At 43.6% G+C, this 27,767-nt stretch overlaps 1 protein-coding gene across 4 annotated transcripts in view; it reads left to right on the top strand.

The window, feature by feature from the left end:
- The window catches only part of HDLBP (high density lipoprotein binding protein), an 85,665-nt gene that overhangs the window by 25,664 nt on the left and 32,234 nt on the right, over nucleotides 1-27,767 (top strand). For 2 of the 4 annotated variants that reach the window (XM_063091471.1, XM_063091455.1), the window contains exons 2-5: nucleotides 22,408-22,470; nucleotides 23,809-23,920; nucleotides 25,887-26,044; nucleotides 27,134-27,349. In XM_063091471.1, coding sequence (XP_062947541.1) covers nucleotides 23,845-23,920; nucleotides 25,887-26,044; nucleotides 27,134-27,349 — 450 coding nt within the window. In that variant the 5' untranslated portion in view covers nucleotides 22,408-22,470; nucleotides 23,809-23,844. Of the gene's footprint in view, nucleotides 1-17,897; nucleotides 17,988-18,369; nucleotides 18,393-22,407; nucleotides 22,471-23,808; nucleotides 23,921-25,886; nucleotides 26,045-27,133; nucleotides 27,350-27,767 lie in introns of those variants that run through there. The other 2 variants (XM_063091462.1, XM_063091479.1) reach the window with 2 other exon arrangements.

Below are 27,767 nucleotides of genomic sequence, written 5' to 3'. Positions count from 1 at the left end.
ACTAATTACATTGCCTTGTAGTATGCTTTGCTGATTTTACATGAATCCCATCTCTCTCTCCCTCTCCTTTTTTCTTTTGCAAAATTTTCTAGGCGGCTGTTATTTTTAGGTGAATTAGAGAATCCTTTTACACTTAAAAAACTTTTTCTACTGGGATGTTGTATTAGTTTCCTAGGACTGCCATAATAAATTACCACAGACTTGGTAGCTAACACAACAGAAATTTATTTTGTCACAGTTCTGAAGGCTAGAAATCTGCAGTCTGTCAGGGCCACATGATTTCTGGGGGCTTTAAGGGAGAGACTGTTTTTTTATTCTTCCAGCTTCCAGTGGCTGCCCCCACATGCAGTGGCTTGTACCTGCATCACTCCCGTCTCTGCCTCCATCTTCACATATCTTTCTCCTCTGTGTGTCTGTTAACTGTTTGTCTTATAAGGACATCGTGGTGGCATTAGAACCTGCTAATCTCATCTCAGCATCTTTCGCTTAATCACATCTGAAAAGACCTTTTTTCCAAATAAGGTGCCATTTACAAGTTTCAGGGATTAGGACCTGATATTTTGGGGTGGCCATCATTCAGCCTATCAGAGATGTTATTTGGGGTTCCAGGGAAGGTGTAGATGAACTTGGAGGAGAACAGTGGTCTTTTGTGATGAGTCTCTTGGGCTGAGACTTGGCATCAGCTCCATTTTTCAGGACTCTCGTGTGTGTGTGTGTGTGTGTGTGTGAGAGAGAGAGAGAGAGGGAGAGAGAGAGAGAGAGAGAGAGAGAGAAATTTTTGTTTTGCCGACTTAACTTTCTGTCAGTGTTACTAGGGCTTCATTGTAATAGATGGATCTTCTAATCATCTGCAAACATTAGTATTTGTCTCCTTAGATTGCATGTTTGACAGTCTTTGACAATAGCAACATCTTTGTCATTTTGTTATTATGATTTTAGCTTTTCATGAAATATGATATATGTTACTTCAGGAAATGTCTGTATGAACTGTATGTCCCAGATGTTAAACTCAACAGGAAGCAAGGAATAGATGCTAAATTTCATCAGTCTTTTGGGCATTTTTGAAGTGGTCATCCATCAGTCATGTGTATATATTTATTTGTCCTCCTTTTAGCTGTGAGTATGTATTTCTTAATATGAAACATTACTGCTTCCCTAGAACAGACACTACTTGGTCATGGTGTCTTGTTTTCTAAATTTAGTGATTGATTTGTTGGGCTAGTATTCTCTTTAAAATTTTACATGTTTGTAAAATGGTTTTTAGTTGATAATCTCTTCTCTGCAGCATCCAGTCATTGTTTTGGGCATGCAAAACAGTGCTCTGATTTCCCTCTGGGGAACCATCCTTCCCACCATGTACAAGCCATATGTTTTGGGTAGAATGGCTCAGCTGCGTAGTTGGACCCTGGTTGGCTGTGGGCTAATAGACATAACACATCCCTTTGGCCCCTTGACTACAGTTATTGGTCCCCTAATGGGCTCAGAACCCAATTAATGCAGGTGAGATACAAAAATAATTTGTGGGGCCCCTATGGGGCAAAGAAGCTCTTACTTCCTTGGGAGCTACCAGAAGACATAATTACTACCATTTGTAACACTGTTCTTATTTCAAAACCAGGCATGATGATATTGTATCATTGTGATCTTGTATGCAGTGTTCTTTCCTTTTCCTTGTCAGACTAGAGAGAGTTAATTGCTTTTTAATTGTTTTTTTTTTTTTCAGAGGAACAGATTTTGATTTGACTAAGCTGTTTTTTGTTTGCTTTTATTTTCTATTTTACCAATTCTTCTTTTGTTTATTAATTCTTTCTACTTTCTTTGGTTTTCTCTTTCCATCTTGACTTGAATGCTTAGTTCATTTATCTTCATTCTTCCTTATAATAAAATTTACACGTTTGATTCAACCTCAGAGTACAATTTTAGCAGCATTCTGTAGACTTTAAGTAGTACTCTTTACTCTTTTTCTTTTTTAAACCTTTTGCTAGGGAAATTTTGAAACATAATGCAAAATAGAACAGAATAATATCATATACCTATCACCCAGCTTTAACATTTGTCAGCATTTCGCCATTTCTATTTTATCTGTACCTGCTCAACCACCCCATACTTATATTTGTGGTTCGAGTATTTTAAAGCAAATCTCAGACTTCATGTCACCTCCAAGTACTTTAGTTTATATATCTTTAGTAAATGTGGGCTTTAAAAAGTCACAACCATGATACCTTTATTGTACCTAACAAAATTAACTATACTTTGTTAATATCATCCAATATATATTCTGTGTTCATTTTTCTCCAAATGACACAGAAAGTAATTTTACTTTGGTTTGTTTGAATCAAAATCCAAAGAAGGTCACCACATTGCATTTGGTTTAAGCCTCTTAAGTCTCTTTGGATATTTGTAACAATTCCATTTCCTCTTTGTTTTTGTTTTTGTTTTTAAGGTTTTATTTATGAAAGCAATAGGGTCATTTGTGCTGTGGATTTTCCCACGTTCTAGACTTGGTTTATTGTGTTGTTGTGGCTCTATTTAATGTGTTTCTCTTATCCTTATGTTTCCTGTAAACTGGGAGCTAGGTCTAGATGCTTAGTTGGTTTCAGGTTTGTTTTGTTTTGTTTGTGGGGGGTGGTGAGGAGGGGTCAAGAATATAAATTTCTTTATCAGCCAGTTGTCTAATGGGCTTAACAGCCATTCTTCTTGTTGCTTGTGTCCATTATTTCATTGGTGTATTAGTTTCCTATTGCTGCTATAACAAATTACCACAGTGTGGCTGAAATCAGTCTCACTGGGCTAGAATCAAGGTATCTTCAGGGCTGGCTCCTTCTGCAGGCTCTGGGAATACCTACTTCCTCGCCTTTTCTAGCTTGTAGAAGCCATTCTTTGGCTTTTGGCCCCTTCCTGCATCTTTAAAACACATGATCTAAAGGACACTTGTGATTACATTTAGGTCCCACCCATATAATCCAAGATAATCTCCCTACCTCAAGATTCTTAAATTCGTCTGTAACATTTGCAGGTTCCAGAAATTAGGAGTTAGGTGTCTTTTGAGGCCATTGTTCAGCCTACAATTGGCAATTGCAAAGTGAAAATCTTTCTATTTCTATATCTATTAGTTGACATTCTTATATAAAGAAGATTTTCCTTATTTTGGTTGTCCTGAAATACAGTTCCTACTGGAGAGAAAGGAGAAATGAATGACTTCTCTCCTACATCAGTGTTTAGAATGCGTGGGACTAGCAGCTTCCAAACGTGAAATACACTTTTGCGGCTTTTTTCCTCCTAGCATTATAAACTTGTGGATATGTATATAATTGTGTTTCAACCCATTGAAGCCATTTTTTTGGTTGGTGCTCGTATTATACCCTCAGTGTGACTTCTGTGGTCTTTGATGTGACCCCCGTGGTCTTGTGGCTGCTTACTTGCATTCTGCCACGGCAAAATGTCTGGTCCCTTCCATATTCTACTAAGACCTAGAGTCAGCCGTGTCTCTAAGGAACCCCAGTCCCTTTCAGTGGATGTGGTATTTGGACACCTCAGTTTGCATGCCAGGAGCACTCACTGCCACTTGGTTGCTTCTCATAGCAAACAGTGCTAGGAAATGTGTTTTTTTGTTTTTTAAGAGAGGAAAAAAAGACATCATAAATGTATTGTTTCCAATTCAAATAATAATTTGTAGGGCTTTTACTTCAATGTGTATCTTTTTGTTATGCTGAGAAACTTGGTTCTTAATGATATTAACTTGATTACCTTGTTACCTTAATCCTACAGCATGTAATGTTTTAAAAATAGTAATACTATCAGAATTTATCCCACTTGGAATACAGTGCCAAGCTATTTTAGTGCCAGGCTCTAAAGTTACTTATTCTCTGATGCTTATGCCGCAAATATGACATTGTTAGGTTCATTTATTTTAACTTTTTTAGTGAACTTTTTATTATAGTATAATAAACATGCAGAGAGCTATGCAGATCCTTAGTGTATATAGCTCAATGAATTTTCACTAACTGAACCCACCCATATAACCAGCATCAAGATAAAGAAGCGGGACACATTTTATCTTATTTTATTTTTAGAATTTGTTCGTTGATTTATGTGGTTCTAAAGCAAAGCTGTGAATCATGGTATATTCAGATGAGCTTGGCTTCCATCCCTATCCCCGCTGTCCCCTGTCCCTTCTTTCCTTCCCTTGTTTCCTTCTATTGTTTCTTTTTGAAAATATAAACAGACATATATACATTTGTATTTCTGACTCTTTCTTACAGAAAGATAAGTAATAGTGTATGGAGATCTTCCTTCTGCCTTTTATGCTGTGAATTACTTCACTGAATGGACATGGCATGGCTCATTTAGCCTGTCTCCTTACGGAAGTTCTGTTTGTTTCCAGACTTTTTAGCTTATTTCTCACTGGCTCTCCTCTTGTCCTTATAAAATTCATTCTTCACACAGTAGCTAGAGTTATCTTTTAATGTAATGCTTGAGTTTCTTGCCACTGTACTCAACCCAGGTGAGTGCTTAAAGTCTGTTGAAAGTCTGCTTTCGAGGACACTCCCTGCATCTGACGCCAGCCGTTCCATCCTACCTCCCTCATTACTGAGCTTCACTCTGCTGCCCTTCTTCTTCCCGTCCTTGCTCCCTTTAGAGCCACAGAGAAACTGTCTTTATCTTCCTTCTCTCTTTGGTGTGGGATGGATTTTCTAATAGAAGAGTTAATACTTTGTTCTTGTTCTGCCCAGCTTTCTCTCTTGACAAATGAAACATCGGAGTTCTTGCTCCCTGAATATGTATCTGCTTTTCTTTTACATGGTGGTGCCCTAATCTGAGTTCAGTATCTCAGTTCTCTAACTCAGGACAGAAGAAAATACCTCTCCCTCGGTCTGGATATTGTACTCGTATTAATGCAGTTTAGTGTTGAGTTAGCTCTTTGCAGAGAAAGCTTTATTATGAAAGGTTTCCAGGAAGTCTTTAAATTCAGAAGTGAGATTTAATCCCTGAGAGTAGACTCATCAAAGATAGTGCTGGAAGAGATGATGCTGTCCCACCTCTTCATTTAACAAGTGAAAGGGCAGATGGTACCCTGTGAATGCTGCATGCTTTACACCCTGGAGAGGAGAGGGCCCAAAGACTCGGCTTCTCTGATGTTTATTTTCTCCTTTGTGAAAAGCATTACATTCCTATTTGGACAGGACTGGTCCTAAGATTAATTTTTCAAATTCTTAAGTATTTCCAACCATGGATTGAGCTAGCTCTGTATCCATAACAGAGTTTTTTTGTAAACATGAGCTAAGCTAATTCTAGCTCATGGAACTTTTCTATGTAAATTGTAGGAAGAAAAAAATCCGCAAATATAAATCGTTGCCCTTTGTCAAACTTTGGATTATTTTGTTTTTTGAAGATTAATGGGCTTTATAGTAATAAGATTTAAACGTTTTTTTTTTTTTTTTTTAATTGTAGGACTGCGGGAGGAAAGCTCTCCTCTACAGCCCTTTCACTGCCATCCTGCCCCAGCTGTTCTTCTCTTCCCAGAAACACCATTTCAGTTGAGGCAGGGACCTGCTGTGGGCCCCCAAGCCCATGGTGACGAGTATGTGTGTATAGGAGCTGCTAATTCAAGGGCCATACAGATGCACTTCTACCTGAAAGCAGTGGTTACTTTCTTGAGTCAGAAAAGAATTTTAGGGTGGAGGAGACCCTAAGGAGTCACGTAACCATCACCCAGGGGAGAGTACTTTACAGATGGAAATGGTCTCTGCCCATTTTTTTCCATAGTTCAAGTCCACACTCAGGGTCCCATTTCTTTATGCTGAGGTGAAATATGTTTTGACAGATTGCTCTTAATTGTTCTTGGTTGTGCTTGCTGGTAGCTGGACAGAACTCAGCCAACCTGTACTGCATAGCATACACATAAGACAGCTCTTATGTATCTTTCTCCCAATTCCCAAGGATTATAATGGGTAAATGTGATCCTAAGATGGCAGTGGCTGCGGCGGTTGGCGCGGAGTAGCTGAGGTGGAAAAGGCGGCCACTGGGCCTTAGGCAGCTGGGAAACTTGTGGACCTTCCTCTTGCCGCCTCTTAAGGGAGGACCGCTGCTGGTGGCCGGTCGTGGGGGATGACCGCCACTTTGCCCTTGGCAGGAGAGGCTGCCTCGTTTACAGGCAACAGCTTTGAAGTATGGAGCAGGAAAAGAACTGTTTCTTAGCCGCAAAAGCGAGTCCCTAAACAGAGAACACAGCGCCGGGCTGCTGTTGACGCTGCCAGGACCCCGGAGGTGGGGGCCGTGCTGAAGGCGGCCAGCTGCCCTATTCAGGATTCGAGGTTTCAGGCCGGCATAAAAGAAGATTCCTGGGAGCGCCCGAGCCGCGCCGTGGGACCAAGTGAGCAGCCCGAGGCGGCGGCGGCTGAGGACGGGGACGGTGACGACGCAGACGCAGAGAGGGAGTCGCCCAGCCCAGCCCCATGAGTGACCCCCGGCCCGGCCCTGCTCAGGGGGCGGACTCCCACCTGGCTTCTGCCTGCCCCACCGGGCCACTCACCCGCCCCGGGGTTGCCTCCATTTTTTCAGGTGGTGGTGGCTCTGGCCCGGCTTGGCCAAGCCTGTCCTCCTCGCCCAGCTCGGCTCCTCACTGAGCCTTCCCACTTGCTTGCCCCGGCGTGGGGCTTCCCGGGGCCTGCGGGCCAGCCTCCCCTCCCACTCCCTCCAGGGTTCTCTGGCGGGGCTGGTGGCGTGGGGCATCCCCGGCCAGCGTCGGGAGGCAGGGCTGACTGTCACTCCACCGCACCCTGGGCTCCAGCCCCTGGTAAACTTCCTGTTACCGGGAGGCAGATACCATCTCTGCGGCCACCAGTTCGGAAAAACACCTAACCGATTTCTGGTTAGCAATAGTGTGGTCAGAGAGTTCCCAAGTTCGCTTGAACCTGCCGGAGAGCTGACTGCGGGCAGGCACCGGAGTCGGTCCGCACCGGGGGGATTCAAAGGTGAACCGTGTGCTGCAGGCTCCTCCCCCAAGGAGCTCACACTCTGGTGTGGGAGATAAGACAAGTACACAAATAACCGGGATACCAGGAGGAAGGTGATAAGTCCCGAGAAAGATCTACACAGTGCTACAAAGGCACCCAGAGCGACTGGTCATCTGCGCCTAGCAGAAACCTGGTAGACTTCCTGGGCGAGGCGGTGCCGAGCAGGGTCTTGAAGGCCCAGCTGATAGACGAGGGTTGCAGAAGACACGTCCCAGCCCAGCCCAGTGCGCACAAAGCAGGGAGACGTCCGGCTAGGGAGGTGGAGACTCGACAGAAACCACACACCCTGTGGGGCCGCCACTGCCTGATCCAGCAGCCCGGGCCAGAGCACACGGAACAGGGAGAAGTCCTGCACGGGAAGTGGAAGCTCAGCAGAGACCACACACCCTGCGGTACCGCCCCATGATCCAGCAGCCCAGCAGAGTCCAAGCTGACCAGAAAGGTGGCTCCCCGGAGAGGCCCAAGACCCGAAGCAACCACACACACAAGGCACTAGAGGCCAACTGAGCAGTCACAGAGGTAGCCATATCAAATTGGAAACCACAGCAACATCTTAGTTAGTCAATAGTCTCAAACCAGTGGACTGTGAAACCCCCTGCCACAATGAATAAACATCAAAAAAAAAGATACCAGAAATACAAAAAATCAAGAAAGTACACCACCAAAAGTTAATAATGGGTAAATGTAAAGTGTTTCATCCTTTCTGTAATTAGCAGTCCCTTACAAAGAAATTAATAACAACAAAAAAGTCTGACTTCATACTTCTCCCTGGTAAGATGGTCTAATAAAACAGCCAAAAAAAATAGTTCTTGTGATCTTGCCTTTTGCTGATTTGTAGTGCTAATTCTACTTAAGATTACCTTTTTTTCCCTCTCCAAATGGAAGTATTTTTCAGTAAATAGTATATGAATATACACAAGTGTACCTCAAAAAGTTTATGGATAATACGACTATTTCGATGAACTTTTTGAAGACCCAAATGCTGTTTTTTCTTGTGCTCCCCTCTCAGCTTCACATTCTACACCTTTACAGTAGAACTGCTGTCTTTTCAAGTCCGTCAGTCCAGCCACTCCCTTTACAACCAGCTGCTCATGTTAATGTTGCTCAGTTCTTGGCTCTGGGCTCCCTGTCCTTTTTCTGTTCTCAGTGACTTAAGTGTCCTTCTAGGGAGGTTTATGCATATACAAACACGTATCTCTTACTTGAACACAACTGGTTGCATATCAATATAATACAGAGCTGCCACTTTCTTGCTCAATGACACTGGGTGTATGGTTAAAGCTCTCTTAACCAACCTGTAGTGGAGGCACTGATGTTGATTTCATTCACCCATCATTTGATATAGGGCCAAGACCTGTTTGAAATGGGTCTTCCAGTTGGATTATATTCTCTCTTCTTACCAAATTCATAATATGTCACCTAGGATTTTCAGCATCTATTTCTTTTAAGTGGATCAAGAATTTAAGAAACTGACAAAACAATTAGAATGGGGCCGGACCATGGCTCACTCAGGAGAGTGTGGTGCTGATAACACCAAGGACATGGGTTCTTTTTTTTTTTTTTTTTTTTGTCTTTTTCGTGACCGGCACTCAGCCAGTGAGTGCACCGGCCGTTCCTATATAGGATCCGAACCCGCGCCGGGAGCATCGCTGCACTCCCAGCGCTGCACTCTCCCGAGTGCGCCACGGGCTCGGCCCAGGACATGGGTTCTGATCCCATATAGGGATGTCCAGTTAGCTCACTGGGTGAGCATGGTGCTGACAACACCAAGTCAAGGGTTAAGATGCCTTACTGGTCATCTTAAAAAAACAAACAAACAAAAAAATTAGAATGTAGGATTCTTTGAGATTTTTAAGATTTCCTCAATTGACATAATTTTTTTTAAGCAACCTGCCCTTCTTGAGAATTTCCATGTGGTAAACTTAATACTTATAGAAACATTTCACTCTTATTTCATTATTTTGTATTATTTTTAAATGTGGTTACGTTGACGGGCAAAACTGTCATAAACAGGTTTGGAAGCAGGCCCAGCTGAGTCTTCCTAGGCATATAGCATGGGAGCCAGAGTTAAGGGCACCCTAGAAGGCAGTTTATTATTGGGGTATGACATCAATTGATATGTTTACTGGGGGCTGGGGGTGGAGATTTGTTCATTCAGTAGGTCCTTCATGGAGGCCAGTTATGATGCTTTGTGCTCTGCCATCTTTTGTTTATCCAGTCCCCTAGTAATAGAAGCAATGCAAATGTCCAGTCTTTTAATTCTACAAAAATGCTACAGTATATATCTTTGGGCACATATGTGACAAATTCTTAGAAACAGGAATTGCTGGATCAAAGAATATTTATATTTAAAATTTTAATATGTAATCAAATATGTATGTTCTCCAAAGAGATCACATCAATTATTCTTCCAGCCACATGAGCTCTCCCTTATCTTTTCTAAGTCATCAGACTTTATTTTTGCCGGCCTGAGAGTTGAATTGTAAAATCTCATTCTACTTTCCATTTGCATTTTCTTTTATACAAATTAAATAAATGTTTCCTGTATTTCTATGAAAGGTCTATTTGTGTCCCCCCCCCCCCCGCCTTTTTTTAATGGATAGTTAGAGTCCTTGGAAGACATACTGTGAACTGAGCTTGCTCACCTCTTCTCCAGAAGTCTTGGACCTCACCGTGTGCCACATGCCCTGGGTGTTAGTGGTAGAGGACACACTTTCACGACCAAGATGAATATTCATTTTGCATTTTTTCCTCCAAATATACGTATTTTAAACAAAAGATTAATAATACGATGATTTGAGATTTTTTTCCTTTAAGACTGTTATATAAAGCTTACTAATAAGAAAAAAAAAGCTCCTTTTTCAGGTTACATTTCAGCTTTGGTTTGAAAATATGGTCACTCCATAGCAGTGCTGTTCAATAAAAATATAATATGAGCCACATATATAATTTAAAATTTTCTAGTATTGAGCTTAAGAAACATAAAAAGTGAAATTAATTTTAGTAATATATTTTGTTTCACACAATCGATCCAAAATATTTTAACATGTAATTAATATAAAAATTGAAATGTTTTACCTTGTGGGTTTTTTTTTTTTTTTTTTTTTTTAAACTAAATCTTCAAAATCCAGTGTGTATTTTAGACTTCTGGCACATATCAGTTTTAACTAGCCATATCTCAACAGTCATTAGCCATATGTGGCTGGTACATATTGGCCAGCACAGCTCCATAGAGTAGTCTGTTTTATTTCTATGGAAATCTGTTAACTTACTCTTTTGAACCTAACATTTGTCCCATTTTCTTTTTTTTTTCTTTTTTTTATTTTAACTTATCAATATACAATGTAGTTGATTTTTGTGTCCCTTTACCAGTTCCTCTTCCCCCCACCATCCCTTTTTTTTTTTTTTAAGTTATAAGGTATATTCACTTGACACGTGTTCTTGAATTAGGCTATAAGTAAATATTATTCTTTATTCAGCTGTATAAATATGCGCTGATTATTTCATACAATAAGTGTATTTATCACACATTAAATGTGATGTGTTCATTTAGTGAAATTAAACGCTAGCATTCCCAAACAGTGAGATACCTACTACTGGGCGGCTTCTTTTAGATGTTATCTTCCTTGAATTTACAGAAAAGTTCCCAAAAGTTTACAGATGTGAAAAGTAAAAGTTGAGAGCTTAAACAACTAGCCAAGGTGACCCAGATTGTATCCGAGCAAGATTCTAAACACAGGTATTCTGGTGTAGAACACAAGTTTGGTGTTCTTTATATAGTCTGTAATGACTTAGCTAAGATGTAAATTGCATATTTTCACATTACCTAGAAATGCGTGAATCTAAGAAATAAGTCAGAGTAACAGTGTCATTTAAAGAATATACGAAGTTACCCTTTCGGTCACTTCCTGAAAAGAAGTGAAACTGACAGAATTAGTTAGTGGAAAGAGAACAAAGCAGAATATAAAGGAAACTATGGACTATGTAGCTATTTGTTTCTCTCTCATCTGAACTTATAGAACTTCATTTTAGGCTGCCGAGGTTAATGTACATATGGTAATAAATATTATATCTGAGCCAAGGAAAAGAACCCAGTTTTGATGTGTTCATTATTAGAATATGCTACAAGTCAACTTAGGCCAAGTATAAATAAGCTTAATCATAAAAGGGGATTATACTAATAAAAATACATAATATGAGCCACATACATAATTTAAAAATTTTAGCTGTCAAGAGGGATGAAAACATGTCTTTGTTCTGACTTGACCACCACACTCAGCATGGGGGAGTAAATTGTGCTAGCTGCTCTCGTCCCTTGGTGCTAACGTTCTTCAGGATGGCCCTGCTGCTTGAGCAAGTGTCGGACCTACATGCCTCAAGTCCTCACTCCCACTGCCTTGGAGGTAACTCGTGGTCCACTGCTCTTTCTGACCCCATCAGCATGGCCCCACTTGAACATGTTCCTATCAGGTAATTGGTAAAGCAACGAGGATAGGTGACATAAATTGCCCACCTCAGTTTATCTATCCATCTCTATCCATTGACAGGTTGTTAAAATTGTTGGCTATTACTAACAATGTTGTGATGAACATTCTTGTACACATTTCCTTTTGCTCATGTGCAAGAGCTTTTTCTTAAAGTATATATCTAGAAATGGGATTGTTCTCTCAAGGAGTATTTATTTGCACCCTGAGCCTTAATAGGCCTTGTGAAGAGTGTGAAATAAGGATCTAGTTTTTTTTGTCCTATAGACAACCAGTTTTCCCAGAGCCATTGATTACATAGTCAGTCCCTCCCCATGACCCACAAGGTTGCCTATGAGGCAGGTGATGTCTGTATGCTCTATGTCCATGTCAGAGCCCTCTCTCCCATTCCCTTTTCTGCGTTCATCCCTGCACCAGCACCATCGGAATTACTGTGGTTGTAAAACCTTGATATTGGAGAAGGCAAGTCTTCCCCCACCTTGTTTTCTTCAGAGTTCTTGGTCCTTGATCTTTTGTATAAATTTTCTTGTATAAATATAATTGTATATGTAACTATTTAAAAAATTGTGTATATAAATAGTTCTACAATTTAATGTTATATGATACAGTATTATAAAAATTGTATTTAGAAATATTATATAAATAAAAATTGTATAAAATCTGGTTGTAAAATTCCATACACACACACACACACACACACACACACACAGACACACACACACCTTTTGGGATTTAGGTTGTTATTTGCATTGAATTTTGAGTCTAATTAAGGAAGATACAGTCTTTTGTGATTAAGTCTTCCCTTTAGATGAACATGGAGTGTCTCCATTTACTTAGGTCTTTTCTGTATTTTGAGAGAAGTTTTTGTAATATTCTCTATAAATCATAATCTTATTTCTAATAGTTTGTTGCTGTTGTTTTGGAACATAATTTTGTGTATTGATCTTCCAGAAAACTGGATGAAATTTTTAATTGGTTTTAGTAGTGTATCTGTGGATTCTCCAGTATTTTCTACCTGTAGGGTTGTATTGTCTGTGAACACTGGCAGTTTTTGTTTCCAGTTCTTGTGCATTTCTTTCTTACTTCCTTTTTCATACTGCCCTGGCTAGGATCTCTAGTACTTTGTCTTCATGACCCTCGTGTGAATGCTTCTAATGAGGGTTTTTGGTAGGCACTCATCATCCAGTTAAGAAAGTTTCCTTGTATTCCTAGTTGTTATCAGGAATGGGTTACTTATATCAGATTGAGTCTTTTGAGATGATAAAATCATTTTTGCCCCCTATGCTAATAAGGTTGTGACTTTAATGTATTTTTCTAATATTGTACCACCTCTCATTACTGGAATAAACTCGACTGTATCATGATATATTATTTGTTTTTATATTTCTGGATCACTTTGCTAAATTATTTTAGGGTTTTGGTTTTAAATACCTTTCTACTGTTATGCTTATCTTCTCAAGCCTTCCTTACAAAAGCATTTTGTTGTGATGTTTTTGTTTTGTTTGTTTTATTTGGCAGCCAGCCAGTACAGGGATTGAACCCTGGACCTTGGTGTTACCAGCATCACACTCTAAACCATCTGACCTAACTGGTCAGCCCCTTGTTTTGATTTTTATATTTGTTTCTTCCAAGACTGAAAAGGGTTGGTTATTCAGACTTTGCATTTCTTACTCATTTTGGGTGACGATTTTTTCTAGAAATTGCCCATTTCATCCGTTTTCAAGTTTTCGATACTTTTTTCTCAGTAGAATTCTTGTGTGATTTTTCAGAATATCTGTTATAGTTATAGTTTTTGACCCCACCTTTAATTCTTAATATTGCCTATTTATATCTTCTCTTTTTTTCATTGATCATTTTTACCAGAGATCTAACTGGTCTTTTTAAGGAATTTGCTTTAGGTTTTGTTTACCTTTTCTAGTAAATGTGTTTTACTTTATTAATTCCTTACCTTTATTTTCATATACTTTTTTAAGGTTTGTTGTGCTTTTCCTAATTTCAGGAAGACTATTTAGCTTATTCACTTTTACTTTTTCATCTTCACTATGAGGCTTCGGATTATAAACTGGACTTCAAATAATACTCTGGCTCCATTCCACCAGTTTGGATGTAGAACTGCTTTACTGCTCAGTTCTAAATATTTTCAGGTTCTTTTCTTTGTCCTATGAGTTATTTAGAAGCAAGTTTTAAAATTTGCAGACTTAAGGGCAAAGGTTTGGATTCCAAACCAGCTAGCTGCAAAAAAAAAATCCGGACTTTTAAAAATTTTAAGTTGACTTCTGATTGAGTTGTGGTCAGAGAATGTTGTTATAATATTAATTCTTTAGTATTCGTTGATTTTTTTTTTTTTTTGCCTTAGCTCCTAGCCAGTTTTTATAAATGCTCTGCCTATGCTTGAAAAAAAGTGGCATTTCTAATCGTGTGTTCAATAAAACTAGGTTTATTAATAGTGTTGATCTTTCTATACATTTTTAATCTCTATAATCTATGTTACAAAGAGAGTTGGGTCGGTATCCCCATTAATCTTGTGTATGTCAACCTTCAGTTTTTACTTTAAATGTTTTGTAGTTATATTATTAGATACATACATGATCAGAGTTGATTGAATTTTTATTCTTGACCTTTGTTCTTAAAAAAGATCCTTGTCCTACATTCCATGTTATATGAAAATAATATAGCTAGCCTATCTTTCATTTGGTTCGTATTTACCTGGAGTACTTCTTCCACTCGTTTACTTTCAGCCTTTATGCCCTTATGGTTTAGGACCGTAGCTTACAGCTGCATTTTGTAACCAGCCATTTCAGTCTACTAACACATTTCTAGGTTTCTGATACATCTAATTCACTTCTTCCGTTGTCATATTTTGTGTTTTATTTACCTTGCCTCTTCATTGCTTCACTTTTACTTACTTTGGCTCCTATTATGTTTTGTTTCCTCTCTTTTCTTTAATGATTAGTAATACAATATAATGTAACCAGTAAGTAATGATATATATTGTAATGGATACCTCTGAATTTACTAGCTAATCCATGATTTAGAACATTGTCAATAACTTCCATTTGAATGAGAGTTTGGTTTGCAAGGTAAAAACTGTTCCTATTTTCCCTAGGTTACCTTTAAATTTTTGTTTTTCATTCTCAACAAGGGCTAAAATAAATATCATGACCTCTTCCTATATGAGGATCTTAAAATACTGCAGCTTCAGTGTCTCCCTCCCACCTTATATATTATTGCTGCCTAGCATTTTAATTCTGTTATGTTTTAAGTCCTTTCAAATCTTATTGTTTTTATTAGTGTAGGGTCAATGCTTGTTTCATTTTATCTAGGATATCGGTTTCTTTATCACCATGTCTTCAGGTCTCTCTTGCTTTCATTTTTTCTTGCTGAAATATGTCCTTTATAAAGTAGGTCTTTCAGCAGTGATCTCTTGATAGTTGTTGCTTTATCTTTGTTTGAATGTCTGTTTTATTCCCATTCTTAAATGAGATAAATCTAAATTGACAGTTATTTCCTTCAGCATGATTTATAGGTAACATTCCATTGTCTTCTGGTGTGTATTGTTGCTGTTAGGTGGTCTGCACTCATCTCATGGTGTTCCTTTATAGGTAACCTGTCTTTTCTCTCTAGTTCCTTCTAAGGTCTACTCTTGTCTTTGCTGTTCTGAGGTTTCACTGTAGTGTGTTTTGGTGTGGATTAGTTTAAATTATCCTACTAACCACCTGTTTTGTCTTTTTGCGGGGGAAGAGGGAGTGTTGTATCTTTAAATCCTAGAATTTTTTCAACTGTTTTTCCAATATTTCTTACCTGTTCTTTGTATTCTCTTCTTTTAGAACTCCTTTTAGACATATGGTGGAATTTCTCATCCTCTCATCTGTGGTTCCTAATCCTCTTTTATTTGTTCCATCTCTTGATTTTTTTTTTCTCTCACCACTAAACTAATGAGGACCATCTCTTGATTTTTTTTAATGCCATCTTTATGTCTTATGTCTCTAATTATATGCTTTTTAAAATATTCTCAGTCTTATAGTTATGTCATCTGAAGTTCTTGAGTCTAATCCTATTTCAGTCTTCTTACTTTTTGAAATTTGGATTTTTTAGTCTCTCTGCTGTGTGGGTTTATCTATGGGATCCTTTTTATCCTGTTACGAGGGTTTTTTCCTCCCAGAGTGGGATTGCTTTCTGTTTTGTCAGTTTCTCAGTTTGGGCTATGGGTTTCTGAACAAATGGGGTTGTAGGGATTTGAGCCCAAACCTTTGTGGAGTACTAGCCCATTGTCTCTAGTGCTCAAGAGATGCTCTTGCTTTCCAGCATAGACCAGTCAGAAAGCATCCTGTAATCTCTCTGTGCTAGTGGGTTTTTCTTCTTTGTTTTCTTTGACCTACCTTTTGTTGAGAGTGTGTAGTCTTTTGGGGGATCATGACTTTGGGGGGTGGGAAGCTATCTCTGTTCTAACCTTTTACCTTTAGCAGGCCCAAAGCTTCTCCCTTGTCCCCTTGAGGGGAAGCAGCCATAGAGTTCACACATTGTCTGGTCTGAGTATTGCTGGACATGGGACTCTCAAATTTGCCCATGTATTAAAGTTTGCTGGGAAGAAAAGCTGTTCATAGTTATCAGCACAGAAGCACCCTGGGATGGTTTTAGCACAAGCTTAACATTTGATTTTATAATATCTTTTGTTAACTATATGTTTTTCAACCAACTCTTTAAGGTCTTCTGTGCATCAGGTACTATACCTGTGTTGACTTCCTGGCTTCACTGGAAGTTCTTTGACAGTGGACCTGTTGACTCTAAATACTTACCCCTGACTGTCTCCTCATCTCCCTCTCCACTGTGCTGAGCCCTCAAAAACAAAACAACAAAAAGCACACTTGTTATAGTTGCTGGTTGGTTAATGTCCATGAAAAGACTGAGTAATGGCACAGAAAGGGGTGCTGAAGAGTGCCTTGGTGCTTAGAGGCTCTTAAACCTGCCCCATTACTGGTGACTTAGAGCCCTGCTTTGACAACTATGTCCTTGGCTCTTTCTCCACTTTAAGCAGTGGATTTTCTGTTTTCCTTGATTTCTTTCCCCAAATGATGTCATGAAGTGCTAAGTCAGCTGTGTGCTACTGGCTCCTGGGTTTCTCCCCTGACCTCCAGCCTGCACGTACGACCCAACATCCGTACTTTATCCAGGGCATCTCACATCCCCAGGGAGGGCAGCTCTTCCCAGTCACTCAGTCCAAGAGTCTCTATGCTGTTCTTAACTTCTGTTACACTGCACATCTAGTTAATAAGGAACTTCTTGGTGCTACCTTCCAAATATTTACCAAATCTGGTCACTTATTTTGTCCACTATGCCAACCATAAATCAAGCCATTGTCATGTTTAGATTGAGCAACTATAGTAGGCCTCCCTGTCCCCCTCCCTCCTTCCCCACACCCCCCATCCACTCTCTACATAGTGTCAGTGTTTCACTAAAAAAATACGTGTGGTCATACTTTATGCTGTTCGGAACCCCCCACCAGCTTCCTGCCATCCTGAGTGACAAGCTATATCATGGCTGCAGGCTTGCTGACCTGGTCCCCTGCTGCTTGTCTAGCCTGACCTCGCTGTTCCCAGAATGGCTGGATATGCCCCTGCCTCTTGCTACCGGTATCTGTGGCTGACTCCCATACTTTATGCAGGATTCTGCTCAGATGTCACCTCATCAGAGATTCAAACTGATAGCTCTACAAATTCTTCCACTAGCCTTGTACCCTTAAAGGTAATAGTGGCAGTTGTCACTTACTAAGCACAATAGATGCAGAATTGACAAGTCATTCCACTAGGATGGAAGCCCCCTGAGATCCCTATGGGGATCCTGGTGGGTTCCATTCTTTCGCATGTGTGTATGCAGAGATGGGGCCATGAATAACACTCTTTAAATGAAGAGGATTTTACATTTTCGAAGGGGATTAAATTGGTAGCTGAGTAGCGTAGAGAATCTTTTGCTGAGGTGCAGGACCGAACCACGCGCAAGTGAGGGAGGAAAGATTGGGGTTCCAAACTTTGTGCGGGCCTGACGTGTGTGCCCACCTGTGAGTACTCTCCGGCTGAGGCTGGCTTGTCCTCCAGCTATGGACGTTGTAAACGGTCGGGGCCGGTGTTTTCCTTTTTCTTTTCTGGGACATGTACTTCTCGGGACGTCTTCACTGTGGGGCTCTTGCGGGGCGCGCTTGCCGCTTTCTGGAGGAGGTGGCTTCCCGACTCCTCGGCCCCCCGCCCCCAAGGGCGGCAGCGCAGCTCCTCCTGGAGCGGGCAGGACCCCGGGCGCGGGCGCGGCAGGGACGGGGACGCGGCGGCGGGTGGCTCGGGGACCCCGGCGGGCGGGGCGGGGCGGCGGCGGCCTGACGTGTCTCGGCGGGATTGGAGCCGCCGCCCTATATAGCGGCCGGGGCCCGGGCGCCGCGCCTCGGAGCGCGTCCCGGCTTCTCCCGCGCGGCGGCGGGCGGACGGACGGCGGGCCCCGGGTGAGCGGGCGGAACAGGGCGGGGAAGTCGGGCTCCGGGCCGGGGCGGGGAAGTCAGGGGCCGGGGCGGGGAAGTTGGACTCCGGGGCTGGGGCGCCCGCGCGCAGGGCCGGGCAGCGGGCAAGGGCCGTGCTGCTCCCCGCGGCCCGCCAGGCCACCCCGGCCCGCGGGCGCCCTCTCCCCGCGCCGTCCCGGTGCTGGTCCCGGCTGGGAGTGGGGGGGGAGACGGCTACGTGTCACCACTGCGCATGGGCCGCGGCGCCGTCCCCGGAGAAGTGCGGAAACTTTACCGAGTCCCGCGAGCGGGCGCCTCCGAGGGTCTCGCGCGCTCTCGCTCCCCGGCGGCTTCGAGCGACCCGAAGCCGCAGCTGCGTGCGGTGGGGGAGGGGCGCCGACCTGGGCCCAGGTTGGTGACGTGGGCGGCCGCGCTGCCCCTGTCCTCTCCCTCCGCGCCGCCCCCAGGAGCCCCCTCCCCCAGCCCAGGCTGCTCCGACCCGGCCCGCCGGGAGGGAGAGGTGTCCGCGGCTTCCGCCGCCCGCAGCCGGCCGGGGTCCTTTCCCCAGGTGGTGGCGGGGCCTGGGGCGGGCGACCGCTGCACCTCCACCTGCCGCGTCCCCGGCGCCGGCCCGTGCAGGCCGCGGTGGGGACGGCCGCGCTCGTCGCGGCTGGAGGACGCCTTGGCCGTGCCCCAGGGTCCGCACATGAAAAATCCATTACGGAAAAGTACCCAGCTCGGACGAGGCTCGGAGGCCGCGCGCGCTGCTGCCCCTTTAAGCTTGTCCCCGCCCGCGGGCTCCCGTGGCCTGTGGGAGGGCCGTGCTGAGGTGGCATCTGTGAAAGTTCCTCCATGCAGGACGGGCGCTGACTTCCAGAACTTGGTCGAACGCACAGATGCCAGCCCGCTCGCCTGGGACCCGCAGTTGTCACGCCGATTTAGGTTTTGTGACCTTTCAGAAGATCGGGATTTTACTGTTTTGTTCTGGGGTTTGGTTAGTGGTCTTGAGGAGTAATTTGAAAGAAAATTTCCCTTGAAAAATTTCTGTGGGGCTGAAAGTAAGCAGTTTTAATTTTGGAAGAGAAGTCCCAGATCTCAGCTGTAGGTTTTTGATGCGCTCGAGCCCTGTGTAATGTGTAATGAATCTCATCAGCTGGGTCTGAAATAAAATTCTTTCTGCAGTACTATGATATATTCTCTTTGCAGATTGTTGCTCTTTAGATAGGTAGTTGGCAAAACTTATCACAAGGTAATCAACTTAAATACTTGCTTGTTTAGAAGCAGAAAAGTAGAATCCTTCATTTAAAGCATTTCTGTTGTCCACCTGTTAGCACCGGCTTTCCAACCTGATGCACAGCTGTAGTGACTTCCCCTTTCTACCTTGAGGGAGTCAGGGGCACTCCACAGTTCTTGGGTGGAACAGGAGGGTCTTGGCTTCTACCCTTCTCACTTTAGTTGTGCATAGTTATATTCTGAGATGTGACTTTTTTGTGGTGGATACTTAAAGTCTAGGAAACAAAACTAAAAGTCTAGATTGAGAATAGCTTGAGGTTTGCATTGGGTGGACCTGAATACTGATTGATCCAAGTTTCTTGTGGGGAAGGTAGTTGGAGCAATGGAAATGAGGGAACAAGGAGAAAGGGCTGCTCCTACCTGAAGGAGTCTTGTAGGAGAAGGGACTTGTTCTCTGTGGCCAGAAGGGGAAATAAGTTGTAGATTTTGTCATAACTTGAAGCAGGATGCTGACAGCCACATAGAGATGGACCTGGGATCCCTGGAAGGTCATACGTTTCCTGTCCCTTATATTCAAAAACTGGATTAGAATAATATCAAAAGTCCTTTTCAATCTTCATTTAAGCACTATTATCAGATCCAGTGAGAAGTCTGACTCACCAAATGTTTGGTCTCTGTTGTTTGTTACCTGGGCCTTCCTAAGTTCTCACAGGAACAGCAGGGTTTCACAGGACAGCAAGTGCAGGAGGTGGGCTGGAGAGCACCTTCAACCCCAGTCTCCATTGTGAGGTCTTTGGAAGGTCCAGGGGGAGTGGTGTTTAACCTCTTGGGTGTTGTCTGTAAAGGCAGAGCTACAAGCAGTGGTTAGGGGGTTGGGACGGACAAGGAGCTGTGGGGGACAATTTCTTAGGGGCTGTTTTGTTAAACCAGAAACCGGTAGACAGTTGGGCTGGGCACTATTGGATTAGGGTACCAAGGGAGGGATGAGACTGGGCCTTTTATAGAGTCTTACTCCAGAGTCTCAGGTAGGGATGAGGTCTGCATTTACATATGGGTCATCAGATATGTATTTAAAATAGACTCTTTAAAAACAGTGTTTTGAGTTGTCTATGAGAAAAACAAAATCTTGTGTGATGATACTAGAACCCAAGATGTGATCCATTCTTTAAGCTCTGACAAACTGCCATTTGAAATCTGGAGGCTGGGGACCCTGATTATCCTGTTAGACCAGTCTGGAGTTTTCTGGAGGTCCACTCTCTGCCCTTCCCTGGTTGCCTGAGGCCTGTGCACAAGTGGGGAGCACTAGAGGCTCTGCTCCAGGTTCTCACTCTGACATGGTAGTAGGCTCAGCTGTGTTGAGGCTCTTCTCTTGAGCTACTTGGACTGAGGGGTTCAATATATAAGGGCTGGTTGGGATTAACTTCGGAAAGGTGTATGAGCATGATCTCAGGAGAGACTGACACCAAGTGCAGAATGGGGATTGACTCCTCGCAGCCCTGTTCTGCAGTGTCAGTGCGAGCTGACATGGACAGTCGCTGCACTTTGCAGGCGGGTTGTGGGCTCTGAAAACTTGCCCAGTCCTGGAAAGCAGGGGGTCTGGTCAGTGGGAGCACAGGACAAGGACATGGGTACAGTTGAGGTCACATAGATGAACCTAGCTTGGTAAGGGGGCAGGTGTCTGGGTTTAAGAAGTGACATTGGCACCTGGGACGACCTCAAGTGGGAGGTGTGCCAGGCCGAAGGTCAACAGGCAAGAGCACTTGCAGCCCAAGTGGGAGGACTGTGCAAGGGAAGTGGGTGGATACACAGCCAGAGGCAAGTGCCATGGGACACCTGTTGGGGTACCTTGGCCTAGAGTGCCCTGTCTTGCTCCCAGACTGGCTCCGTGTGGACTGGCTAGAAACTTGGGATCTCAAGGAGCACTCACCTATTTATGAATGTTTTGTGAGCTTTGATTTAGCAGAGAGGTTTTCTTTCTTTCTTACCTTAATCTTTACAACTTGCAGATTAGAATTTGTTGGTGACACTCTTAAATAAAATACTCATCATTAGTTTGTCCCACCTTTTCTCCATTCAGTCTTGGGGCATATCTATCTGTGTGTCTGGTGCCACCAGGGCCCCAGAGTAGCCCTGGCTTCTGGCCTGTAGTAGTTTCCCTTGTGACTAAAGCCCTGCATTTAGAGTTTTTAAAAAATCTCGGTCAAGGTTGTAATCCTGAAATGCCACTAGTCCATATGCTCTGCTGGGAGGATGAGGCCCTTTTAATCCAGAGTCCGCTGATGCCACCCCTACTGCCATGTGCTGTCTTCCCAGCTCCTGACCCACACGTCTTATGGGCAAGGTTGTCAGGGTGTTATTCTGCAACTAGGTAGGATGTTCCTCTTACTGTTGTTCCTCCTCCAAGTTTAGAAATATGCCTTACCCCTTCATAGGCCTGCCTTTTCGTAGTTTAGATGCACATGTGGTCACACATAGTGGCCAGTAACCTACCTGGTGGCCTCACCTGTCCATAATTCTAAGGCAAGGTGATCCACACCCTCTTACTCTACAGAGTAGTTCTTGGTCCTCCCCAGATGGCCTTTGAAGATTCCTTCCAATCCTGCGATTTTGTGATCTGGTTTCTAAATCCTCAGTGGATTGGAAGGGACTGGATAACAAGCAAGAAGAATAAACTAACTGCAAAATACACAAAGAACTTTTAAAGAAGTAGCTCTTGGTCACCCTGAAAAGCTCAAGAGCCCCCAAGGTCCACATTCTATTGTATGTCATAGCCCACATCCCCACCCTTCTGGCTCAGCAGTCTAGAGGTCACCAGGGGTATGGGGAATATGATTTAATCATGCAGGAGAACACCATCAATTTTATGGGATTTTACTTCAAAATGGTTAAATTGAGAACTTTTGGTACTTCAGGGATCGCTCCCTCAGGTCCTTGGAAAAGTTGTCCTCTGAAAGAGTTCTAGATGGTCCAGGTTTTACTGAAATATGTTTTGTTTGATACGAATGGCTTAAGAGCAGAACCTCCATTTTTTTCCCCAAGAAATTTCCCTAGGTATTGGTATTAGTGGCCAAAGTGAAAATAATATTTTCACCTTTTCTGGTTGGGAGGAAAAAAGATCTGGGTTATAAAATGCAGATAAGTAACTTATCTCTGGTTTTCTCCCTGTTCTCTCTCCCTTCCTATTCCACACAAGCAAAAGCTGGCAAGCTGACAGGCGGCCTCGGGACGGACTTCCTGGCTACTGACCATTTAGCTGGTAAGTTTGACTGTCCTGTCTGAAAACTTCCTGTCCCTGGGCTGTGTGTGTACCCGGGAGCACAAGGATGTGTATCATCTTAGCCGGTGTGTACCTTCTTTTCATTATATTTCACTCATCCTCAAGATTCTAGTGGCTCTTCAGAGGCATCTCTGACTTCGTCTCCCAGCATGAGCAGTCTGTAGACATGTGCCCTTCAGATGTGTCATCTGTCTTCCATCTGTTTTTAATCTTTTTTTCTTAAATGTGAATTATGTTTGTTTAGGATCATCTGAATTTGGATCTTCTCTTTAGGTATTCAGAACTTAATTTTCTTCAATTTGGGGAAAGGTCTTGTAAAAAAAAATTTATTCAGAAACTTCCTCCTTATTAAATTACTTGGCCCAAGGTGGTACAAATAAGATACTTAGTGCATAATTGTGTGGGGGGAAAAATGGGTTTTCCCTCATCATAGCAGTGTGTGGCTCACTGGTGGGGAGTGGGGGGAGAGGAAAATAAGACCCCTCTCAGAGTGCTGAATGCACCCCATTTCTTAAAGAAAGGAGCTATGGCTTTCAGAGCCCCTGTCCCACTGTGTACTGTGGCTATCTTGAACTGAGGAGCTCTGTGCCTTTGGACCGGTTCTCCTGCTGTGAGTCCCTTCCTGCACCAGCCAGCACATGTCAGCAGCATTTAGCATAATGTATGGGCCTGGTATACTGTTACCACAGAGCACTGCGAGGCTGCTTCTCCATGCCATTACCACCACCACGCCTCCCAGGATTGTCGGGTAGTTTGTTTGCAGCCCTGGGTGACAAATTTGCAGGAGACTGGTTGGCTCTTTGCAGCAACGGTCATGTGATACATTTTATAAGCATCAGGAGGCATGTTCTGAGCCAATTAACAAAACAACTGAGATAGCTGTTGGGAGAATGATCCTAGTGTTGATCTGTGTCCCGGGGGCTAGGTCAGGCAGGTGGCAGGTGCTAGTGGTCCCAAGGCCCCTGTGATGCAGACTGTATCTCTGTGGCCCTGTGGTGGAGAGGTGGGTGCAGACTGTCTCTGTAACCCCTGAGCCTCCATTTCCTCTGTCCCAGGCAGCTTTTGAGAGGACAGTCACCTGCTGTCCTAGCACCCTCCTTTGCTTGCATTTTTTTCCCTTCTCATCACTTGGTGAGAGTTTGGGTATCAGCTTACAGCAGGTTGTGAGGAAAATAAAAAGGTGTAGTTTACTGGTTAAAAAAAAGAAAGGAATAAAACTCCTAGCTAAAACCCATAGGTTAACGATCTCGTAGATAATTGAGGGTGGGCTGTACTGTGATTTTTTTTCTCTCTTTGATTCATTCTTGCTTGCTTTAGTGCTCACCTGGATTGTGTGTGGGTGTGAGATCAATCATGAGCTCCGTTGCAGTTTTGACCCAAGAGAGTTTTGCTGAACACCGAAGTGGACTGGTTCCGCAACAAATCAAAGGTAACAGCCCCTTTATGTGCTCTTCTTATTAACTTCTAAAACACTGCTCCCACCACATCCTTGTCAAATCGCCTGCCCTTTCTAGAAGTGCCTTTTGGCCCTGTAGTTGTGGGCTAGGGCCCACCCATCTTGGGCACTCCCTATGTTGCTCTGTGTGCACGTGTGCAAGTGGGATTGGCCAGGCATGAGGGATGAATCTGGATAAAGTGAAATATAAAATGTGGACAGCTCTGTGGAATGCTAATAATTTGACTATTGTAATTAATGGGATCCTTTTCAAAATTGCTATTTCCCAATTGTGGTGAACTAAAATCTGGGCTGTGAAGTGTTCCAGAGCATTGTCAAGCCCACCTTGAGGATGAAGGGCTGACCCTGGCTTCTGAGCTCTCGAAGACAACTGGCAAAGATCCAGAAAAGCTCCTTGAAGCAGAACAGAATGCGAACTACATGTAGAATTTGCACTTTTGTGGTGCTCACATTAAGTAAAAAGAGACAGGTGAAATTAATTTTAATATATTTTAACCCAATATGTTTAAAACTATTTTAACATCTCTTTAACGTAAACAACAACAGCAACAAAAATCTGGCATTTTATATTTTTTTTTTTTCATCAAAATTTGGTGTGTATTTACAACTGCAGGACATTCCCATTGGAATGCTAAATTTTCATCCAAACCCTTGGTCTATATTTGGACTTTACAAAATTTTCAGGTAAGAGTAGATTGTTTTAATCCAGGTTTTTCCAGACATACTCAAACATTTTCCAGTGACTGAATTGAGCATCAGTTCTGGAAATTAATTGAATTTGAAATTCATTTCCTCAGTCAGACTGGCCACATTTTGCATGCTCATCTCTGGTGGCTACTGTGTTGGGCAGTGGAACCCTAGACACTGCAACTCACCTTGTTCTAACATGCCTGGGGTCTGGGGTCTTCCCACTTCACCCAGCTACCCTGTGAGGGCTGTGTCATTTCCCTTCCTAGAGAGGGAAGACGGCGCTGAAGAGAGTCCAGCCGCTTGTCATGTTGGCACTGTTCGGGGATAGCATGGCCATGCGGCTAGGCAGTGGTGAGCCTGGACTCAGACATAGGCCTGTCTGATTCCAAAGGTCACGTGCCTGTTCTCTCTGTGTGTTGCACATTCATTCATGGTGTTTGTTATTGGGGCTGGCGATTGCTGGAGACTGTGCTCAGCCTGGGGATTTGGGGTTATCCAAAATAGTTATACCCTTGCTTTCATGGAGGTCGTGGTTAAATAGTACAAAAACATGAACAATTAGGGCACTATGGAAGACGGAAGTGATTAATAATAACCAGGGAACATGATTTCCACAAGTCTTGCTGCTCCCTGCCTAGGGTGGCAGGGAAATCAGAGATGGCAGTCACTGGCACCCCTCCCCACCCCCACCCCTGAGTTATTTTCAGCATTGTGCCTTATAGTGGAAAATAAGCTAAAGTTTGCTTCAAAGGCCGTTCTCTCTAGGCAGTGCTGAGCAGCACCATTATTTTGTTTTGCAAATTCAGGGGCCTGCTTTGTGCCAGGATTGTCATGGTCATGATTTTTTTTAGTAGATTTTTTTTTGGTATGGTATCAGAGGATGCTTAAGGGCTTAAAAATCTCTGTGGCAAGGCCTGCCTTCAAGGGGTTCACCCCAGTGGGAAAGTGGGGTCAGTGTCTGGGCTGACCACTCGCAGGGGAGGCTGTGTAGAAGGACACGGGTGGTTAGCTGTCAGGGATTGGGAGTCTCTGGCCTCCTGCAGTCTATACCCTCAAAGAGGGTGCTGGGCTGTGGCACCCTGGGGCATTTCCCGTCACTATTAATGAGGAGAGTTTGGTGGGGGAGGGAGTTGTCACTTGAGCAGTTGGTGTTTGTTTTATTTTTTTTAAGCACTAAAACCCTCCAAGTATTTTTTCATGTAATGCTGAGTGTAGTATACTTCCTCTAAATCTGTATTGCCTGGTCCAGTTGCCACTTTAAATTCAGAAGAGGAAAGTGACCCACCAACCTACAAGGATGCCTTCCCTCCACTTCCTGAGAAAGCAGCGTGCTTGGAAAGTGCCCAGGAACCTGCCGGAGCCTGGAGTAACAAGATCCGGCCCATCAAGGCTTCCGTCATCACTCAGGTAGAAACACCATTCTTTCTCAGCCTGTCCCTCCAAGTAGGAAGAAGTAGGATCTGATGGAAGGGTTTTTGAACATGCGAAAGTGAGAATGCTCTGGGTATGCAAAGGGAGGAGGCCTTCCCCAGGTAAGTGGCAGTGGAGCACAGCCCTGTCATGTTTGCACTGCATCCCTAGCACCCTGCAGGGTGGCACACGGTCCGTCTGCGGCCGCGTTTGTCAGATTAACAGGTCCCTTTGCTTTCTGCTCACTGCAGTCCAGAGCCTTTGTGTCGCTACACCTCATCCCACTCTCTTGAAGCAACTAACTAGTTTCTTGTTTTTTTCACTTCACTAGCTCTTTTCTCTGCTACCTGAATTTGAGATGTTGGCGGGCTTCAAAGCTTTATGTGAACTCATGTCTGGTCTTGGTGGATAATTACCATCCATGTGCCAGTATGTCCTCTTCCCTGAACTCTAGAATCATAACCAACTGCGTCCTTCTCTTTTCCTTTTAACCTGTTATCTTGTTAATAATTGTGTTAAATGTACCACTGTCTGCTTGGTAGCTCAGGCCTCACACCAGGGACCATGGGGCCCTCCTGCTTCTACCCTTGCCCCTCGTCTGTTCAGTCTCCATAAAGCAGCTGGAGGAGCCTTGAGTCATCAAGCAAAATGTGTCTTGCTTAAAACCCTTTCTTGCCTTTCACGGCAGCTTGGGCTGAGTGTTGCTTAGCTGTGCACCCCAGCCCCCAACCCCGCCTGCAAACCCTGCTCTTTCTCTCTCACCTCCCAGCATGACTGACAGCTGCTTTATCTCTTCAGAAAGGTCTCTGCAGGCCATCCTCAGTATCTTCCCTTCATCCACCTCCACTCTCATCTCCCTGTTCACTTCCTCTATAGCACTTACTGCCGCCGCATTCATTTCTGTAGTGGGTGTAGTTCTCTTCTGCACTAGAGCATCAGCCTCCTGACCTTAGGCACTTTACCTTTTAACTGCTGTGACCCAGGGCATAGAGCAATGCCTGGGCTGGGAGTGTTGGGAAGGATGACTAAGTGAATGGTCTGTTGATGACCTTCCTTCTCTTCTTTGGTCTCTCAACCTTCCCTCAGGTGTTCCATGTACCTCTGGAAGAGAGGAAATATAAGGACATGAACCAATTTGGAGAAGGTGAACAGGCAAAAATCTGCCTTGAGATCATGCAGAGGACCGGTGCTCACCTGGAGCTGTCTTTGGCCAAAGACCAAGGCCTGTCCATCATGGTCTCTGGGAAGCTGGATGCTGTCATGAAAGCCCGGAAGGACATAGTTGCTAGACTGCAGACTCAGGTGGGTGCCCCCCGTGTCTGATTCTCCTCCAAGGACATTGTTGCTAGACTGCAGACTCGGGTAGGTGTCTCTGGGCCTGGTTCACCCGAGTGACTGTAGTGCCATGCCGTGGTGCTGGCGCCTCCTGATAGAACTTCACTGGACACCTCCTGATAGAATTTCACTGGACAGTTCAGTAGTTTGGAGGTAGGGCAGGAACATTCAGAGATGCTCCTGGCATTTTTAGAGAAAAACCATTAAATCAGCAATAGAACTGGGACACCTACCATTTTTGCTGTTTGAGTGAATGAACTGAAAATTTTAAATTTGTCCCAGAGTTTGAGACACTTTAAAGAAACAGTGCTTGCTAGGTGGTTGGTGTAGATGGGCAGTCCCCAGCGCTTTGCACATGAGTCAGCTAGTGCACTTGTTATTCAGT

Source organism: Cynocephalus volans, chromosome 1, assembly GCF_027409185.1.
Source record: "Cynocephalus volans isolate mCynVol1 chromosome 1, mCynVol1.pri, whole genome shotgun sequence".
Taxonomy (NCBI): Eukaryota; Metazoa; Chordata; class Mammalia; order Dermoptera; family Cynocephalidae; genus Cynocephalus; species Cynocephalus volans.
This window is presented reverse-complemented; position numbering and strand designations above follow the sequence as displayed.